Below are 18,651 nucleotides of genomic sequence, written 5' to 3'. Positions count from 1 at the left end.
CATCCTCCACCACATCCTCTGGCAGCTCATTCCATACAAGTACCACCGTCTGCGTGAAAAAGTTGCCCCTTAGGTCTGTTTTATATCTTTCCTCTCTCACCCTAAACCTATGCCCTCTAGTTCTGGACTCCTCAGCCCCAGGGAAAATACTTCGCCTATTTATCCTATCCATGCCCCTCATAATTTTGTAAACCTCTATAAGGTCACCCCTCAGCCTCCGACGCTCCAGGGAAAACAGCCCCAGCCTGTTCAGCTTCTCCCTGTAGCTCAGATCCTGCAACCCTGGCAACATTCCTTGTAAATCTTTTCTGAACCCTTTCAAGTTTCACAACATCTTTCCGATAGGAAGGAGACCAGAATTGCATGCAATATTCCAACAGTGGCCTAACCAATGTCCTGTACAGCTGCAATATGATCTCCCAACTCCTGTACTTAATACTCTGACCAATAAAGGAAAGCATACCAAACACCACCTTCACTATCCTATTTACCTATGACTCCACTTTCAAGGAGCACCACTCTAATCTAGACTATGAACCTGCGCTCCAAGGTCTCTTTGTTCAGCAACACTCCCTAGGACCTTACCATTAAGTGTTTCAGTCCAGCTAAGATTTGCTTTCCCAAAATGCAGCACCTTGCATTTATCTGAATTAAACTCCACCTGCCACTTCTCAGCCCATTGGCCCATCTGGTCCAGATCCTGTTGTAATCTGAGGTAACCCTCTTCGCTGTCCACTACACCTCCAATTTTGGTGTCATCTGCAAGCTTACTAACTGTACCTCTTATGCTCGCGTCCAAATCATTTATGTAAATGGCAAAAAGTAGAGGGCCCAGCACCAATCCTTGTGGCACTCCACTGGTCACAGGCCTCCAGCCAAAAAAACGACCCTCCATCACCACCCTCTGTCTTCTACCTTTGAGCCAGTTCTGTATCCAAATGGCTAGCTCTCCATGTATTCCATGAGATCTAACCTTGCTAATCAGTCTCCCATGGGCAACCTTGTCGAATGCCTTACTGAAGTCCATATGGATCATGTCTACTGCTCTGCCCTCATCAATCCTCTTTGTTACTTCTTCAAAAAACTCAATCAAGTTTGTGAGACCTAATTTCCCATGCACAAAGCCATATTGACTATCCCTAATCAGTCCTTGCCTTTCCAAATACATGTCCATCCTGTCCCTTAGGATTCCTTCCAACAACTTGCCCACCACCAAGGTCAGGCTCACCGATCTATAGTTCCCTGGCTTGTCTTTACCGCCCTTCTTAAACAGTGGCACCACGTTTGTCAACCTCCAGTCTTCCGGCACCTCACCTGTGACTATCGATGATACAAATATCTCAACAAGAGGTCCAGCAATCACTTCTCTTGCTTCCCACAGAGTTCTCGGGTACACCTGATCAGGTCCTGGGGATTTATCCACCTTTAACCGTTTCAAGACATCCATCACTTCCTCCTCTGTAATCTGGGCATTTTGCAAGATGTCACCATCTATTTCCCTACAGTGTATATCTTCCATATCCTTTTCCACAGTAAATACTGATGCAAAATATTCATTTAGTATCTCCCCCATTTTCTGTGGCTCCACACAAAGGCCACGTTGCTGATCTTTGAGGGGCCCTATCCTCTCCTTAGTTACCCTCTTGTCCTTAATATATTTGTAAAACCCTTTGGATTCTCCTTAATTCTATTTGCCAAAGCTATCTCATGTCCCCGTTTTGCCCTCCTGATTTCCCTCTTAAGTATACTCCTACTTTCCTTATACTCTTCTAAGGATTCACTCGATCTATCCTGTCTATACCTGACATATGCTTCCTTCTTTTTCTTAACCAAACCCTCAATTTCTTTAATCATCCAGCATTCCCTATACCTACCAGCCTTCCCTTTCACCGTGACAGGAATATACTTTCTCTGGATTCTTGTTATTTCATTTCTGAAGGCTTCCCATTTTCCAGCCGTCCCTTTACCTGCGAACATCTGCCTCCAATCAGCTTTCAAAAGTTCTTGCCTATTACCGTCAAAATTGGCCTTTCTCCAATTTAGAACTTCAACTTTTAGACCTGGTCTATCCTTTTCCATCACTATTTTAAAACTAATAGAATTATGGTCACTGGCCCCAAAGTGCTCCCCCACTGACCTCTCAATCACCTGTCCTGCTTTATTTCCCACAAGTAGGTCAAGTTTTGCACCTTCTCTAGTAGGTACATCCACATACTGAATCAGAAAATAGTCTTGTACACACTTAAGAAATTCCTCTCCATCTAAACCTTTAACACTATGGCAGTCCCAGTCGATGTTTGGAAAGTTAAAATCCCCTACCATAACTACCCTATTAATCTTACAGATAGCTAAGATCTCCTTACACGTTTGTTTCTTAATTTCCCTCTGACTGTTGGAGGGTTCTATAATACAATCCCAATAAGGTGACAATCCCTTTCTTATTTCTCGGATCCACCCAAATAACTTCCCTGGATGCATTTCCGGGAATATCATCCCTCAGCGCAGCTGTAATGCTATCCCTTATCAAAAATGCCACTCCCCCTCCTCTCTTGCCTCCCTTTCTATCCTTCCTGTAGCATTTGTATCCTGGAACATTCAGCTGCCAGTCCTGCCCATCCCAGTCCCATGTTCCTAACCATGCCCTGAGTTCATCTGCCTTCCCTGTTAAGCCCCTTGCATTGAAATAAATAGTTATTTATTAGTCCTACCTTGTCCCTGCCTGCCCTGACTGTTTGACTCACTTCTGTTCTCAGCTGGAGCCGTCTCAGGTCAATCACTTTCCTCACTATCTCACTGCGCCCCCCCCCCACCCCCCACCTTACTACTTCAAATCCTCCCAAGCAATTCTAGCAAGTTTCCCTGCCAGTACATTAGTCCCTTTCCAGTTTAGGTGCAATCCGTCCTTCTTGTACAGGTCACTTCTACCCCAAAAGAGATTCCAATGATCCAAAAATGTGAATCTTTCTCCCATACACCATGGTTTAAAAGAAAGTGAAGCATTTTACGAAAGTGGTTGCAAGGAATTTTTAACAGCCCAATTTTTTATTACCCAAAAACACTTTCTCAATGCCTTTATTTCAGACCAGCAGAGTTTATATTCTGCTTTATTCTGTTTCCAGTTGTAATAATAGTACTTAGAGTCATAGAGTCATGGAGATGTACAGCGTGGAAACAGACCCTTCGGTCCAACTCGTCCATGCCAACCAGATATCCAAACCCAATCTAGTCCCACCTGCGAGCACCCGGCCCATATCCCTCCAAACCCTTCCTATTCATATATCCATCTAAATGTCTCTTAAATGTTGCAACTCTACCAGCCTCCACCACTTCCTCTGGCATCTCATTCCATACACTTACCACCCTCTGTATGAAAAAGTTGCCCCTTTTATAACATTTCCCCCCTCACCCTAAATCTATGCCGGCTAGTTCTGGACTCCCCGACCCCAGGGAAAAGACTTTGCCTATTTACCCTATCCATGCCCCTCATAATTTTGTAAACCTTTATAAGGTCACCCCTCAGCCTCCGACGCTCCAGGGAAAGAAGCCCCAGCTTGTCCGGCCTCTCCCTATAGCTCAAATCCTTGAACCCTGGCAACACCCTTGTAAATCTTTCCTGAACCTTTTCAAGTTTCGCAACATCTTTCCGATAGGAAGGAGACCAGACTTTTTTGGCTTTTCTTCTTACTATTAAAGTACAGAAGATTTTCAATTCTTGTTTTACTTTCTGCTTTTGCTTACTCCTCAGGCTGGTAAATAAATTAAAACACTCTTGTGGAATTGAAAATTTAACTGCAAAAATCCATAGTATTTAGTAATCCACATCATTTCATTTGATATCATAGTATGTACGCTGGAGAATGTTGCAAGAGGGGTGTTTAGAGATGGGGACTTCATTTTTAACAACATAAAGATGACTGCGCATCCAGTGACAGAGAGACTCCACATGAGACATTGTGTTTGTCCTGTGTGTTCTTTGAACTTCACTTTTTTTTCTAGAGTTGTTGATATTTTCTGAACAATCACAGCAGAAGTTAGCATATCTTGGTCAGAACCAACTAATGTTTTTAACAATGATTCCTGACTCATTAAAATAAATGTTGATTGATGTTTAAATTTTTATTGAGCACTGATCAGATGCTTCTTGAAAAAATTGTAAGATAATTTTCCAATTTGCTTGTATTGCGAAGCAATTGTGAACCATTTTTGACTGAAGGTACTTGTTACTTTCAGTCAAAGAATTGTTGATATGTGTTTGATCAGTTTTTAGAACTATTTTTTAAGGCCAATAAAGGGTGATGGTGATCTTCTGTACTTTTACTTCTTTTCAACTGGATCATTTGTTTGCTGTTGTCAATTTTGCAAATTCTCTGCTAAATTGCATAGGCTTACTGGTGAAACTGTGATCTGGAACCCTGGTATTTTTTATACTTTTCAACTGATTTTGAAGATGTTTGTGATAAGCAGAAAATGTCATGGGCAGCAACTCACCTGTGGCAACAGGAATTATTGAGATTGCTGATGAGATATTCACCTGTATAAATGTAACCATCTATTATGACCTGTTCTTGATTGTTGTTTGACTGTGTGGATTGTGTGGGTGTTTTAAAGTAAATTCTGAATTCAATCTCTGACATGCTATGAAAACTATTAACAATGAAAATGTTGGAGGATTTGTTTTCAAGCAGAATCATTTACATTAATCAGTGGGTCATGATGTCAGTTCTTGGGGAACACTTGTCAATTTTAAGTTACTTTTCTTCTCCCACACGTTGCCAGTTCAAAACAAAGCATTTTTGACATTTTTAAGCTATTACTTCATTTAGAACACTGACAAAAACTCAACAACGAAGTACTATGCTGGAAATCAAACAAAAACTGAAAGCGCTGGATCAACACAGGTTTGGGAGCATCTGTGGGGAGAGAAAGAGTTAACATTTTGAGTCCAATATTCCAGCTTTAAGAAGAGTCATATTTGACTCCAAACATTAGTGTGCTCTTTCTCAAATGCTGCCAAACATGCCGAGTTTTTCTACACTTTGTTTTTATTATAGATGGAAGCTACTATAATTGCTTCAGAATACAAAACAATGCATTGTGGACAGAGTAGATGGTTGCATAAAATGACAAAGGGATATTGATAGATTAGGTGAATAGGCAAAGCTCTGGTGGATGGAGTTCAACGTAAGCAATTGTGAAGTTATCCATTTTGGACTGGAAAAAGATACAACAGCGTAACTTGTAGATGGTGTGAAGTTAAATACAGTGGATCTCCAAACAGACTTGGGGTGGGGTCAGGAGCATGAATCTTTAAAATGCTGGCCTTTATACCTATAGCGTAACTCTGCATCCTTATGCTGTAGCTATATAAAAGTCTGTTAAACCCACTTGGAGTACTGTGAGCAGCTCTGGGCACCATACCTTACGAAGGATATATTGGTCTTGAAGGGAGTACAAGTTAGGTTTACAAGAATAATAACTGGACACTAGGGGTTAAGATATGAGGAGCGATTGTACAAGTCAGGCCTGTTTGCCTGAGAATTTAGAAGTTTAAGGAGTGATCTCGTCAATAGTCTTCAAGATATTAACAGGAAAAGAGAGGGTAGATAAAGTGTTTTGAATGATTGGAAGCTCTAGAACTATGTCCAGACTGTTAATGAAAAATGCTAGGAAGGGAAAAATATCAAAGAACTATGGATGCTGGAAATCATCAAAATTGAAAAATTGCTTGTAAAAACTCAAGTCTGGCAGCATCTGTGGAGTGAAAGCAGTTAATGTTTTGGGTCCAGTGATCCTCCTTCGCAACTGGTTGCAACTAGGAAAAGGTTGGTGTGTGTAATATATATATATAGGGAAGGGTGGTTGACAACGGGGAAGGAGTACACAAATAGGTAGAGATGTAGTCCAGAGAAAAACACTTGGGCAGACAAAGGAATGGGTAAAGGTCAACCTGGGAGAATGAATGGCTGCTAACTGGGATCGTTTAGTTGTTTGTGGTTGCAACTTGTGATGACAAGGACATGGGAGAAAGTGCTCAGACCCTAAAATTATTGAACTCGATATTGAGTCTACAAGGTTGCAGGGTTTCCAAACATAAGTGGTGTTCTTCCAGCTTGCGCTAGAGCACTGTAGCAAGCTTGAAATAGCGATGTTGGCCACGGAAGCAGATGATTTGTTGCAATGGCACGCAAATGGAAATGCGGTTATTTTTGCGCATAGAACTTAGGTGTTGTGTAAAGCGTTCACCCAGTCTGCGATTTGTCTTCCCAATGTATCGGAGACTACATTGTGAGAGCAAATATAGATTGAGTGAAGTGTAGGAGGATGAAATGCAGATATTAGGAAGCATTTCTTCATGTGAAGTGTGTTGAGGTTTCGAACTCTCTCTTCCACAAATGGCAATTGATGCTGGATCAGTTGTTAGTTTTCAACCTGAGGTAGATACATTTTTGTTAAGCAAAGATATTCAGGGATATGTGTAAAGGCAGGCATATGGAGTCAGGCCACACATCAGCAATGATCTCATTGAATGACAGCATAGGCTTCGCAACCTACTTCTGTTCCTAGTTCTTATATTGCTATGAGTTCGATGAGGCAAAGGGGTAAAAAAGAAGAAAAAAAGAATTCATCGGTAATGGATGATGTCTTGTGAGAATACCACTCAAAATTACTTCATTCCTGATTGGGTTTTGTGATATAGTTTGCTTAAATTTGTTCATGGTTTCCTCAATATGATGTTTTGTTTCTCAGTGAAGTAAATTAGTGGTTAGGTTAGGTGAAGGCTAACATTCCAGAGAAAAGTACTTCAAATTTTACCTGAATGAATTCAGTTCAGCATTAAACTAAAATAAAACAGTGAATAGTTAGTGTCAATAAAAGTGTCTGTGGAGCTGTCAGATTATCATAAGAACCAAACTGGTTAAGGGAAGGAAACCTACTGTCATTATCCAGCTTGATCGACTGAACTGCCATTTGAGTTAGCCATTTGGTTTTATCAAATTTTTCCAGACGTTCAGAGAGCTGTCTCTCAAAATGAACAGCCCTTATCTCAGGGCAACTATAGATGGGCAATAACCCGCATCTTTGATTCTTGACCATTTGAGAGCAATACCTTTGGCAAGATACTGTTGAAGAATTGTTTTAGGTTTTATTTTGTGGAAACTTATAATGATTGTTGTATTAATTGCTGATCTAGTGTGGTATTGACGATCATTGGGCCCAAATTTTCCTTCCCTCCTCTATGAAGAGGAGCAGTTGCAAGCGGCACAAAAAGGGTAAATGAAACACCGATTTTCAATTTTTAGCAACTGTGAATGTCCAAGTGCCTAACTCTCTCCTTATGTTAAAAGTTTATACTAATTTGACACTATTACTTATAAACTTTCAGTACTTCCCGCGTTAGATCAACAAAAAGGTGTGGGCTGTTTTTGTACATTGCATTTGCAGTATTTAGGAATCTAGCTTGGGACAATGCTATAAAACCTCTTTAATGAGTTGGTTTCTAATTCCTTTATCCATTCTTTTAACAAGTGTTGACTGTTTAATTCTGCCTTTCATGTAGAGAGGATGGGGTTTTATATATTAACTATTCCATTGCACAAGCATTCTTGATAATTATAAAATCAGCATAGGCTACTTAGCACAATGGAAAATCTACATTTTTATGGATAGAATCTCAAGAAAGTTCAAGATTCCATTTTCATCGAATGACTGAGGATGAATCTCATGACTGCTGTTATTGAGTAATGACATCGCCCCCATGTGTTGGATGATTGGTGTCATATGATCCTCCTTCCAGGTTAAGTTTCAGATGTTAATGTTTTCATAGTACTGGTTCTATTGCTACCTCAGTGCACTCACGTTTTTCAATGGGTACGTTTAGTTTTTCAAAAAAAAACCCAAAAGCTGATCCACAGGAACTTAATAGCCATATATAGCACAGAACAGTTGAAAATATATATGGAAGGTCAGTATCACCTCTTTTAAACAGAATGTTACGTAAAGAATAGAGCTTTGTATGTTTGTTGTTTTATTTGTTATAATAAATATTCCTTACAGCTGAAAAATCAAATCTGGGTATCAGAGTGACGTAAATTTGTGCACCACATCTGAGGTATCGAAGATTGTATTTGTGTGACTCCAGGGTATAATGACAAGATTACTATTGATTTTCTGTATTTTTTTTTATATTTGTAATTTTCTCAGTTTTTAATGCAACTTACTTCTGCATTTCTGCTGTTTTGCTGTAGATGAGCTGTACCTATATGTAATGTTTTGCAGTCTCCATTCCTATTTGGTTAAAAAATAAATGTAGCAGTGATTTATTCTTAATACAAATTATGCCCTCAGTTTTCCATGTTAAACTTGTCTCCCTTTATAGGGGCCTGTGCATGCCTCTTTTTCTTTCTTTTGTACTACAATCCCTCAGACCTTAAATGAAGCTTTGCCAGTGCTTTTTTTTTTGCTTCCTCCTTTCTGGTTTTGGTGGGGAGTGTATGGGTTAGACTTGAGATAGGGTTGAAATGAGAGACTTGGCACAAACCTGCTACCTAAAGCTTAGAGATGCAGTTGTAATATGCTGCTCTGCTCATCCAACATATCTTCAAGGCAATAGATTATGTTGTTAAGTGAAACCCGCTGTCATGTCACAGCATTTAGGCAACTCACTCTATAGTTCTCTTGTTACAATATTGATTCTGTCATGCAAATGCACTTGGGAATTTCATAAAGTGACCTAAAAATGACCGGTTCCCACTAATTGGCCTCCCTTAACTTAATGCTGACTTTTAAACCCAGTTTTGTGCAAGGTTTAAGTCTGTTGCTAGGCTACGGGAAACCTTGTGCACCCTTCAAAACCATGGAAGATCAGTTTATGGCCTTCATCCTCTGGAAATTTGACTGAAAATACTCATGGTGAAAATATGGCTGCATGTGTTTGTTAGTAACAGGAATAAAAATGGAGTGGAGTTATTTTGCCTTTCCCAAAATATCCTTCTGCTATGCTGAGACATTGTGTTTACCAACTTATTTAAGTAAATGACTTAACTGACTCAGTTGTTAGTATCCTGATCAAAACGGACTGCTTGAATTTTGATACTATGTCAAAACATGCTGTGCATTGCATCTGTTTGTTGAAGATAAAACAAACTGTTCCACCATGATCTGTTTACCAACATTAGGGTGCAATATGTGCTAAGTTTATAGTCTTCAGATATGACACAAACTTGAATTTGGCATGTATGCTGCAGTCTATATTATCATAAAAATATTGGCATGCTGCCTTTGTGTTTTTCTTCAATATTAAACAAGTACAGATGTGCTGAGCCTTGTGAAGCTTCTGCAGTGATAATGATCACTGTTTTCTTGCGTGGTCTTAAATGTTTCTTTGCACTTAAGAGAAGACATAATCTTCCTCTATGTGACAATACATAATAATGATTTAGGTTAGTTGACTTTGCTTCACGCTTGTATGAATGTCACAGCAACACATTATTTGAAGTTTAATTAGTCTAATCTTTAACCTCCTAATCAATTTGCTGGTTTCCCTTTCTCCAACATGAAGTTATAGCTATCCAATGATGCATGAATATTCAGTAGTATTTATTTTGTTCATTGTAATATGCATTGTTACACTACCAGTGCGTGGTTAGTAAACATATTTATAATTCTGGTGAGCATGTTTCCTGATCAATTTCAAGAAACCTATGATGTCAAAGAGCAAATAATGTAGGAGTAATGATGTCTTGCTTTGAAAGAGCAGGAAGAAAACTTACCTTTTGAAAGGATCCCCTATTTCACCACGAAATTAAAACTATAAAAATGAAAGTTGATCTATAATAAAAACATCAAGATTGGTTTTATAACATATTTTTAATTCCAAAAATATCAGCAAGTTCTAGATTGGTCCAAAATTAATCACTAATTTTTGTTAATTTTTCTTCCATCTGTTCTTCATTTGAGCTTTACGCTGTCTCTTTCTTCACACAGCATACAATTTCTAGTGAAGGAAAACGAGTGGGCTGCACCCAGACCTCTATTGTTGCCCAGTGAATGGGGGAATGCCCATGTATTCCTTTGTGATTAACCCTTTGATTAAGTCTCTAATTCTTTAGTCCCCTTTTAGTTGAGATTGTTAACTACAAATTGTTGCCACAAATTCAGTATTAGAACTCCATAGTTCAGGATGTTGGCAACTAATAACCTTTAAAACTGGGTTTGTCTTTGTTCTCTTGGTCAACTGCTAATTTCATGTGACTTATCTTTAACTCATGCTGTTAATTAGCTGCTGAAAACACTTGTCTGTAGGTAAGCTGCTAATATTCATTGGAACTACAAAAACTGTTACATTTGCAAACAGGAAACTTCTTGAATCCCAAGCTCAACACGAAACTTGGACTAAACTACAAAATTATTTGAAGAGCTGAAATGTTAATTTTAAACTCAAGAAAAAGCCAAGTAATTTTGTAGTTTAGTCCGAAGTTTCGTGTTGAGTTTGGGATTCAAGAAATCTCCTGTTTGCAATGTAACCTGACTGATTTTAAGCTATTGCCATTGATGTGATGTTATTGTCACCAGGCATATTTTCCACATTGTTATCCATATGTGAGCAACAAGTTTTACATTTCATTGCTGTGCTTCAGAGCTGTATAAATGCTGTGTGCTTGCATCGGCTTATCGAAATACTCACCAGCAGTGGCAGAACTATCTATGGAGCCCTTACCATCTTGGAAGATTAGAAGGACCCATATACTCTTCAGCCATTATTCAAAAGAGCTAGGAGCAGGAGTGGGCATTCAGCCCCTTGAGCCTGTTTGATATTTAAAGCATTCATTGTTGATTCCATCTTGGCCTGAGCCCCAATTTCCAGAGGATGGTTTATTATAGGTGTTGAAACTCCAGAGTGCATTTGTATTAAATCTGGCATTTTGTTTTATCCTAATTCTAGTGATCAAGCTTTGCACATGCATGTACATTTGAGGATTTTCTTTTATTAGTAAGTTGTTTTTGTTTTAAGCTAAACAACAGTTTAGTAGTGGAACAAGGTTGGTTTAGAACCAAATATAACACCAAGGCACAAAGGAAAATGTTAACTCAAACTACCAAAAGCTTGTTGGTTACATTGCCAGGTTTTTGATACTGTCTTCAAGAAGAAAAATGAGGAAGATGTGCATAGTATAGGGTGGGAGTTCCAGAGCTCGAGGCTGAGGTAACTGAAAGGCATAACCACCAATGATTATATTTGGGAATGCACAAGAAGCCATAATTAGAGGAATACAGATCTCTCAGCTGGTTGTCAGTCTGTAAGAAATTACAGAATTGAGGAAAAGCAGAGCTGTGGAGTGATTTGAAAGCAATGATGAGAATTTTAAAATCATGATATTGCTTGAGCAGGGAGCCCAGGGTGATGGAAAAACAGGACTTGCTTCTAGTTAAGACATGACTAGCTTGGTTTTGAATGAAATCAAGTTACACAGTGTAGAAAGTGAGAGACCAGTCAGAAGTGTGTTTGAATAGTTGAGTCTTGAGCAATTGAAGGCATGACTTCACTTTTCAGAAGTAGAGGCAGGAATGAAATTGGGCAGTATTACCGAGATGTGAATAGGTACAAATATGAAACCGTATCAAACACATAATCCTACTTCTTATCAACAGGAAATCTTATATCAGTCATTTATTTTCTGTTTCTCTCATTGAGACAAAGTTGTTTTGGTTGAACTAATGATAACCTGTTTTCAAGCTGTGCCATAGTGAATGTCTTGCCTTGAAGCATGTGCTTTGTAATCATTTGTTCCAGCTGAACAGTGACATTAACATTTACCTTCATATTCTAATACTTGATTGGAAATGTATCTTGTTCATTTAAGCTGGTCGCCTAGCGTAATTCTCAGTGTTGGTAGAAATTCTTCTCTAATATAATGAAACTATATTTAGGGCCAAGGATTTTCCATCCGGTTATGGCAAATCAATCAAACATTGTTTTTAGAAAAAGGAAGTGCTGTTATTTCACATTTCCTATTAGAAATGGCCTTGTTATTTCCATATTCACCTATCTCAATGTCCAGGCAAGTGAATATGATTTCTATCACTGCTGTTGAATGGGAGAGCTATCTCAATACTATAAGTTGTATAATAATAACTAAAGTGCATTAGTTTGGGTCATTTGTCTGAGGGTGGGAGAACCTTGAACAATTCTCTTACATGTGGATAATCATTGGCTGTTATACTGAATTGCATGATGATCCTTCCTACTGATCTATAAGGTGTTCCATTGGCTTTCTCTCTCTTCTGCTACTCTGAACGCTTCATTGTTGAAGGGAGGATTCAGACCTATCCAGGTAATATCAACTGATAAGTAACTTAATCTCTCAACTTAATCTTAATTTATCTTTGCTAAATACTGAAAATAGGTAAACTGGTAATGTGGCAACATTAGTAGAACTGCTGTTTTCACATTTTGGAGGCACTGATCAGCCATTCAATTTGTGTGGAAATCTTTGCAGATTTTGGAAATGTTTAAAATTGAAGTATTTCACTTCACAGATCTACAAATTGTTAATTACTTCTCAAGAATAAAAGAAAATTGCCTTTTAAAAACCCACATATTCATTGGAAATGCATAAAATTAAAAATGAAAAGTCAGTCCTTTTAGAATTAATCACAAATTTGCTTTACCGTTAATGTGTGATTTTCGATGTGGAGATGTACATTGATTTGTCTTAGTCTACTCAAGTGCAGAAGATGGTAACAATCTTGTGTTACTGTTATGCTGATGTAACTGGGAAGATCTGTGCTTCCACAGGATGAAGTTCCTTTGGACTTATGCTACCAAGTGCTACAAAAATTATGCAATTGCAGGATGGACTCTTGGTGTTCTCTTCTGTCCTTGTTTGAAACTCCTTGGTGTGGGGAATGACCCACGCAAGGGCAATTATATCATTGTATTTCCACAAGTTGAGCTTTTATTTTATAAATGCATACAAAATGTGAATGTGAGTTTTATTTTTCTATTAGAAAGGTAGGGATAAGGTTACATTTTTGGATAGCTTATTTACACATTAAGGGATGTTTTTGACATTGATTATTCTGTTCTTTTTTCCAGTTTTTTCAAAGACCGCCGATGCAACCAACCAGACCTAGCATACCGAATAACAATCCTTCCATGCGTCCAGGAACACAGGCTGCAACGGCAGTCTATCCACCTAGCCAGGGGCCCATAATAATGATGAACCCACCTGTGCCATATCCCCCAGCCCCTCAGGCTCCATATTATATTGCTAACCCGGTAAGCGGAGAGTGGCTGATATCCTTCATCTGAACCAGAAATAATGGTAACCTTTAGAGAGCCCCGCATCGTTTGCACAATAAGATGCTAAGTCCTTCTCCTTGCTACACAGCTGGGCTGATACATTTTATGCAATGCTTCTGATAATTCAGCTGTTTTTGCACTTAAAACAAAAAAAAAATCACTTAGCCACAATTTTGATTTGGGCAACCTTGAATTTAGAGAAGTGTTTGTTATAAATGAGGCTGTTTTCATAACTGGATGAATAATGTCCCTTTCAAAAGAAAGGTACATATGCTATTTGTCAAACAAACCTACATTGAATTGACTCAAAGCACGCAAGTATTGTATTTGAGAATATCTGAAAGTATTCAATGAATGCTTTGATAGCGTTCTTTCAAAGTTTGTCTCTTTTTACTTTTGTGCAGATAATTGTGCAAGAAACTTTCCTTAAAAAATTCTCATGGTAATGATTACTTGTCTCTCCATTATCCAGTCTTCCCGTTAAATTCTTGCATATTTATGATGTGCTTGAAAATATAATAATCTGATGTTTTTTCAAAGGCTGTCTTTTCAATTTCTTGGCAGTATTAGGAATGCTTAGTGCGTAAACATATGCTTCAAGTATTTATTGTTGGCTTAAATTACCCTTCCATATATTCTCTGACATGGACATTGTAGTCATGGTTCTGGATTAGTGGTGCTGGAAGAGCACAGCAGTTCAGGCAGCATCCGAGGAGCAGTAAAATCGACGTTTCAGGCAAAAGCCCTTCATCAGGAATAAAGGCAGAGAGCCTGAAGCGTGGAGAGATAAGCTAGAGGAGGGTGAGGGTGGGGGTGGGGAGAAAGTAGCATAGACGTGGGAGTTGCAGTGGGAGAGGGACTCCCTGAGATTCTTGTAGAGAGAGGAGGAAAACTTCTTCAAGGCAGGCATTCTTGCAAGAGGATTCGCAGTAGGGTTAAAATCAACTCGGTAAAAACAATGACTGCAGATGCTGGAAACCAGATTCTGGATTAGTGGTGCTGGAAGAGCACAGCAGTTCAGGCAGCATCCGAGGAGCAGTCATAGTGACAAGGAATGTATTAAGAGGTTACTTTGACTTCGCTACTTTTGAATCAACTGGTTCGTGTGTGACTAAAGATGTGGAAGCGAGTCGCTGGTCTTCCTTATCAATGTTGCAACACTGGGAAAAGGAATCCTTAAAGTTGGCAAAAAAGAGTTTTGATGTGTAAAATGTACCAGGCTTGTACGAGCTGTAGTGAATTAAACTTCTTAAATTTTCTTAAAGTTTTAATCTAAGCTGTTCTAAATTAACATACAACCGACACTGCTTGGAGCTGTCCTTTTTGAAAAAGCTATGTTAACATTCTGTTCCCTGCCACGATCAGTAGCATTTCTATTTCTCCAGTGGCAGTGCTTCAGTGGGGTTTGGTTAGCTCATTTGGCTAGAGTATGCTGCATAATGCTGCAATTAGCATGTACCTTGAAATTTATGGAAGCCTGCCTCCTTCCCTTGCCTCAAGCTATATAACCAAGATGATGAGGTTAAGGACCCAACCTTGAGGAATGACTGCAGAAACGTCCTGGAGTTAAGATGATTTAAATCCTTCAGAATGGCAGATGGTTGTGGTGGTTGGAGATCAATCATCTCGGCTTCAGAAAATCTCTGCAGGAGTTCGCCTGGGTATTGACCTGAGCCCAACTATCTTCAACTGCTTCATCAACAACCATCCCTTCATCATCAGGTCAAAAGTGAGGATGGTTGTTGATGATTGCACAATGTTCAGCACCATTCAGGACTCCTCAGGTACTGAAGCTCAACTCATGGAAATATACTAGTGTAGTTGCCCCCTCAATCGTTTCTCTAAGTCCATGCCCAGATTCAGCAAGACCTGGACAACATCCAGTGTGGGCTGACAAATCGCAAATAGCATTCTTATCACATGACCATCTGTAAGATACCCCATGACGTTCAATGATGTAATTATCACTGAATTTTACACTGTCAACATCCTGGGTGGTTGCATTGACCAGATTTGAAGTGGACTAGTCATATCAATACTGATGCTACAAGAACAGGTCAGATGCTGGGATCTTTCAGCACGTAACTCGCCTCCTGATTCCCCAAAGCCTGTACACCACCTACAAGGCAAGTATAGGCCCCACTAGCCTGGCTGAGTGCAGCTCTAATAACATTCCGAGGGCTTGACACCATCCGGAACAAAGCAGTCTGCTTGATTGGCACCACAATGACAAGCATTCAGTTCTTCCACCATCAATGTGCAGTGTCAAAAATATGTACTATCTGCAAAGATACACTGCGGAAATTCACCAAGGCTCCTTAGGTAGCAGTTTCCATATGTTCGATGGCCACCATCTGGAAGGGCAGGGGCAATAGATAAATGGGAACATAGAGCATTATGCAGCATACTCTAGCCAAATGAGCTAACCAAACCCCACTGAAGCACTGCCACTGGAGAAATAGAAATGCTACTGATCGTGGCAGGGAACAGAATGTTAACATAGCTTTTTCATTGAAGTTTCCCTTCAAACCACACACCATTCTGTCTTGGGGGCATGTTACCATTCTTTTGCTGTCACTGGGTCAAAATCCTGGAATTCCCTTCCTAACACCAACTGATCCAACATCACCACCTCAAGTGCATCTAGTGATGGACAATAAATAAGATTCCAGCCAGCGACATTCACGTCCCGTGAATGAAAGAATAAGTTTTTAAAATGCTGTTTGTTTCTCTGGAGAAAGATGCTTAAGTTCCTTGGTGAACTATGCCTACTTTGCCAGTTAGTTAATATGTTGCAAATTTTATTTTTTTTGCATTCATTTGGTATCTTTTGTGAAAGACAGCAACTTCATTAATGTTTTCTAAAAATCTAATTTGCATTTTGTCAAATGAAAATAATTTACGAACAATACATCAAGTTGGAGTGGATCAAAAGTAATATGAACAAACATTGAGGTTTTATTTTATTAAATTAAAAGTATGGAAATAATTCACCAAAATGACTCTGAAATCCTGGGAAGTAACACAAAGTATGTGGTGCACGTTGATTTGTTCTTGGATACATACATTTAAAAAAAAGTGTTGATTTTTATAAGTGGTTTCTGATAAAAGCAGAGTCAATGCTGTTCTTACAATAGTCTGTACTTCATAAAAACATATTGTATCAGAATTTTATAATCTGTTAGTATGCAATTTGAGGTTTGTTCTGCTGCTGAAAGAGCCTATTTCCCTCCTTGCATCATGAAACCATCCCAAGCTTTGAGGTAAGCCATCTAGCGGAATTTGAGAAATGGCAACTAGCTGCAAATCACAATTGAAAGGAGCAAAATTTGTGTTCTAGTATGCTAACAGTGATCACAAACTTGATGATGTTGCTTTTTGTCATGCACTCATCAAGACAAATGTAAAAATGCCAAATTCAAATGATTAATGCAATTTATATTATAGGAGAAGGTGCTGATTGCCATTTCGAGTTGGCTTCACAACTAACATGGTCAAGGAGAAAACAATGGAAAGGTCTGCATTCCCTAAGCTTCCCAGTAATTTAAAGAAGCCCTGAGACTAGGCAGGTCTATGTATGAGGAGAAAGTGCGGACTGCAGATGCTGGGGATCAGAGCTTAAAAATGTGTTGCTGGAAAAGCGCAGAAGGTCAGGTAGCATCAAAGGAGAAGGAGAATCGACGTTTCGGGCATAAGCCCTTCTTCAGGAATGAGGAGGTTTTGCCAACCAGGCTAAGATAAAAGGTAGGGAAGAGGGACTTGGGGGAGTGTCATTGGGAATGTGATAGGTGGAAGGAGGTTAAGGTGAGGGTGATAGCCTGGAGAGGGGGTGGGGGCAGAGAGGTCGGGAAGAAGATTGCAGGTCAAGAAGGCAGTGCTGAGTCTGAGGGTTGGGACTGAGAAAAGGGGGGAGGGGAAATGAGGAAGCTGGAGAAATCTGCATTCATCCCTTGTGGTTGGAGGGTTCCTAGGCGGAAGATGAGTCACTCTTCCTCCAGGCGTTGTGTTGCCATGGTCTGGCGATGGAGGTGGCCAAGGACCTGCATGTCCTTGGCGGAGTGGGAGGGGGAATTAAAGTGTTCAGCCAAGGGGCAGTTGAGTTGGTTGGTGCGGGTGTCCCAGAGATGTTCTCTGAAACGTTCCGCAAGTAGGCGGCCTGACTCCCCAATGTATAGGAGGCCATATCGGGTGGAGCAGATGCACTAAATGATGTGTGTGGAGGTGCAGGTGAATTTCTGATGGATATTGAAGGATCGCTTGGGGCCTTGGAGGGAAGTGAGGGGAGAGGTGTGGGCGTAAGTTTTGCATTTTTTGCGGTTGCAGCAGAAGGTGCCGGGAGTGGAGGTTGGGTTGGTGGGGGGGGTGTGGATCTGACAAGAGAGTCGCGGAGGGAGTGGTCTTTCATTCTATGTCATTTCCGCCACCTCCTAACGGACCCCACCACCAAGGATATGTTTCCCTCCCCACCCTGCTCAGTGTTCCGGAAAGACCACTCCCTCCACGACTCCCTTATCAGATTCACACCCCCACCAACCCAACCTCCACTCCCGGCACCTTCCCCTGCAACCGCAAAAAATGCAAAGCTTACGTCCACACCTCCTCCCTCACTTCCCTCCAAGGCCCCAAGGGATCCTTCAATATCCATCAGAAATTCACCCGCACCTCCACATACATCATTTACTGCATCTGCTGCACCCGATATGGCCTCCTATATATTGGGGAGACAGGCCGTCTATTTGCGGAACGTTTCAGAGGACACCTCTCGGCCACCCACACCAACCAACCCAACCGCCCCGTGGCTGAACACTTTAACTCCCCCTCCCACTCTGCCAAGGGCGTGCAGGTCCTTGGCCGCCTCGACGCCAGACCATGGCAACACGACGCCTGGAGGAAGAGCAACTCATCTAACAACTAGGAACCCTCCAACCATAAGGGATGAATACAGATTTCTACAGCTTCCTCATTTTCCCCCCCCCCCCCCCACCTTCTCAGTCCCAACCCTCAGACTCAGCACCGCCTTCTTGAACTGCAATCTTCTTCCCGACCTCTCTGCCTCCACCCCCCTCCAGTCTATCACCCTCACCTTAACTTCCTCCCTCCTCCCTACCTTTTATCTTAGCCTGCTTGGCACACCCTCCTCATTCCTGAAGAAGGGCTTATGCCCGAAACGTCGATTCTCCTTCTCCTTTGATGCTGCCTGACCTGTTGCGCTTTTCCAGTAACACATTTTTAAGGTCTATGTATGAATTTATTTCAGTTAAAACAAGAGTAACAGCCATTAATTGAGTGCAACTCATTGTCCTAAATTGTTTTTTAGTGTGCTATTAGCACATGTAAGATTATTCAGT

General features: G+C 40.3%; 1 protein-coding gene across 23 annotated transcripts in view; it reads left to right on the top strand.

Annotated features, from left to right (window-relative positions):
• Window positions 1-18,651, top strand: part of LOC140487166 (eukaryotic translation initiation factor 4 gamma 3-like) — a 354,817-nt gene that overhangs the window by 189,005 nt on the left and 147,161 nt on the right. For 16 of the 23 annotated variants that reach the window (XM_072586763.1, XM_072586783.1, XM_072586762.1 and 13 more), the window contains 2 exons: window positions 12,258-12,332; window positions 13,097-13,279. In XM_072586763.1, the coding sequence (XP_072442864.1) occupies window positions 12,258-12,332; window positions 13,097-13,279 (258 nt within the window). The remainder of the gene's footprint in view (window positions 1-12,257; window positions 12,333-13,096; window positions 13,280-18,651) is intronic. The other 7 variants (XM_072586784.1, XM_072586780.1, XM_072586776.1 and 4 more) reach the window with 2 other exon arrangements.

This window comes from Chiloscyllium punctatum, chromosome 16, assembly GCF_047496795.1.
Source record: "Chiloscyllium punctatum isolate Juve2018m chromosome 16, sChiPun1.3, whole genome shotgun sequence".
NCBI classification, from domain to species: Eukaryota; Metazoa; Chordata; class Chondrichthyes; order Orectolobiformes; family Hemiscylliidae; genus Chiloscyllium; species Chiloscyllium punctatum.
This window is presented reverse-complemented; position numbering and strand designations above follow the sequence as displayed.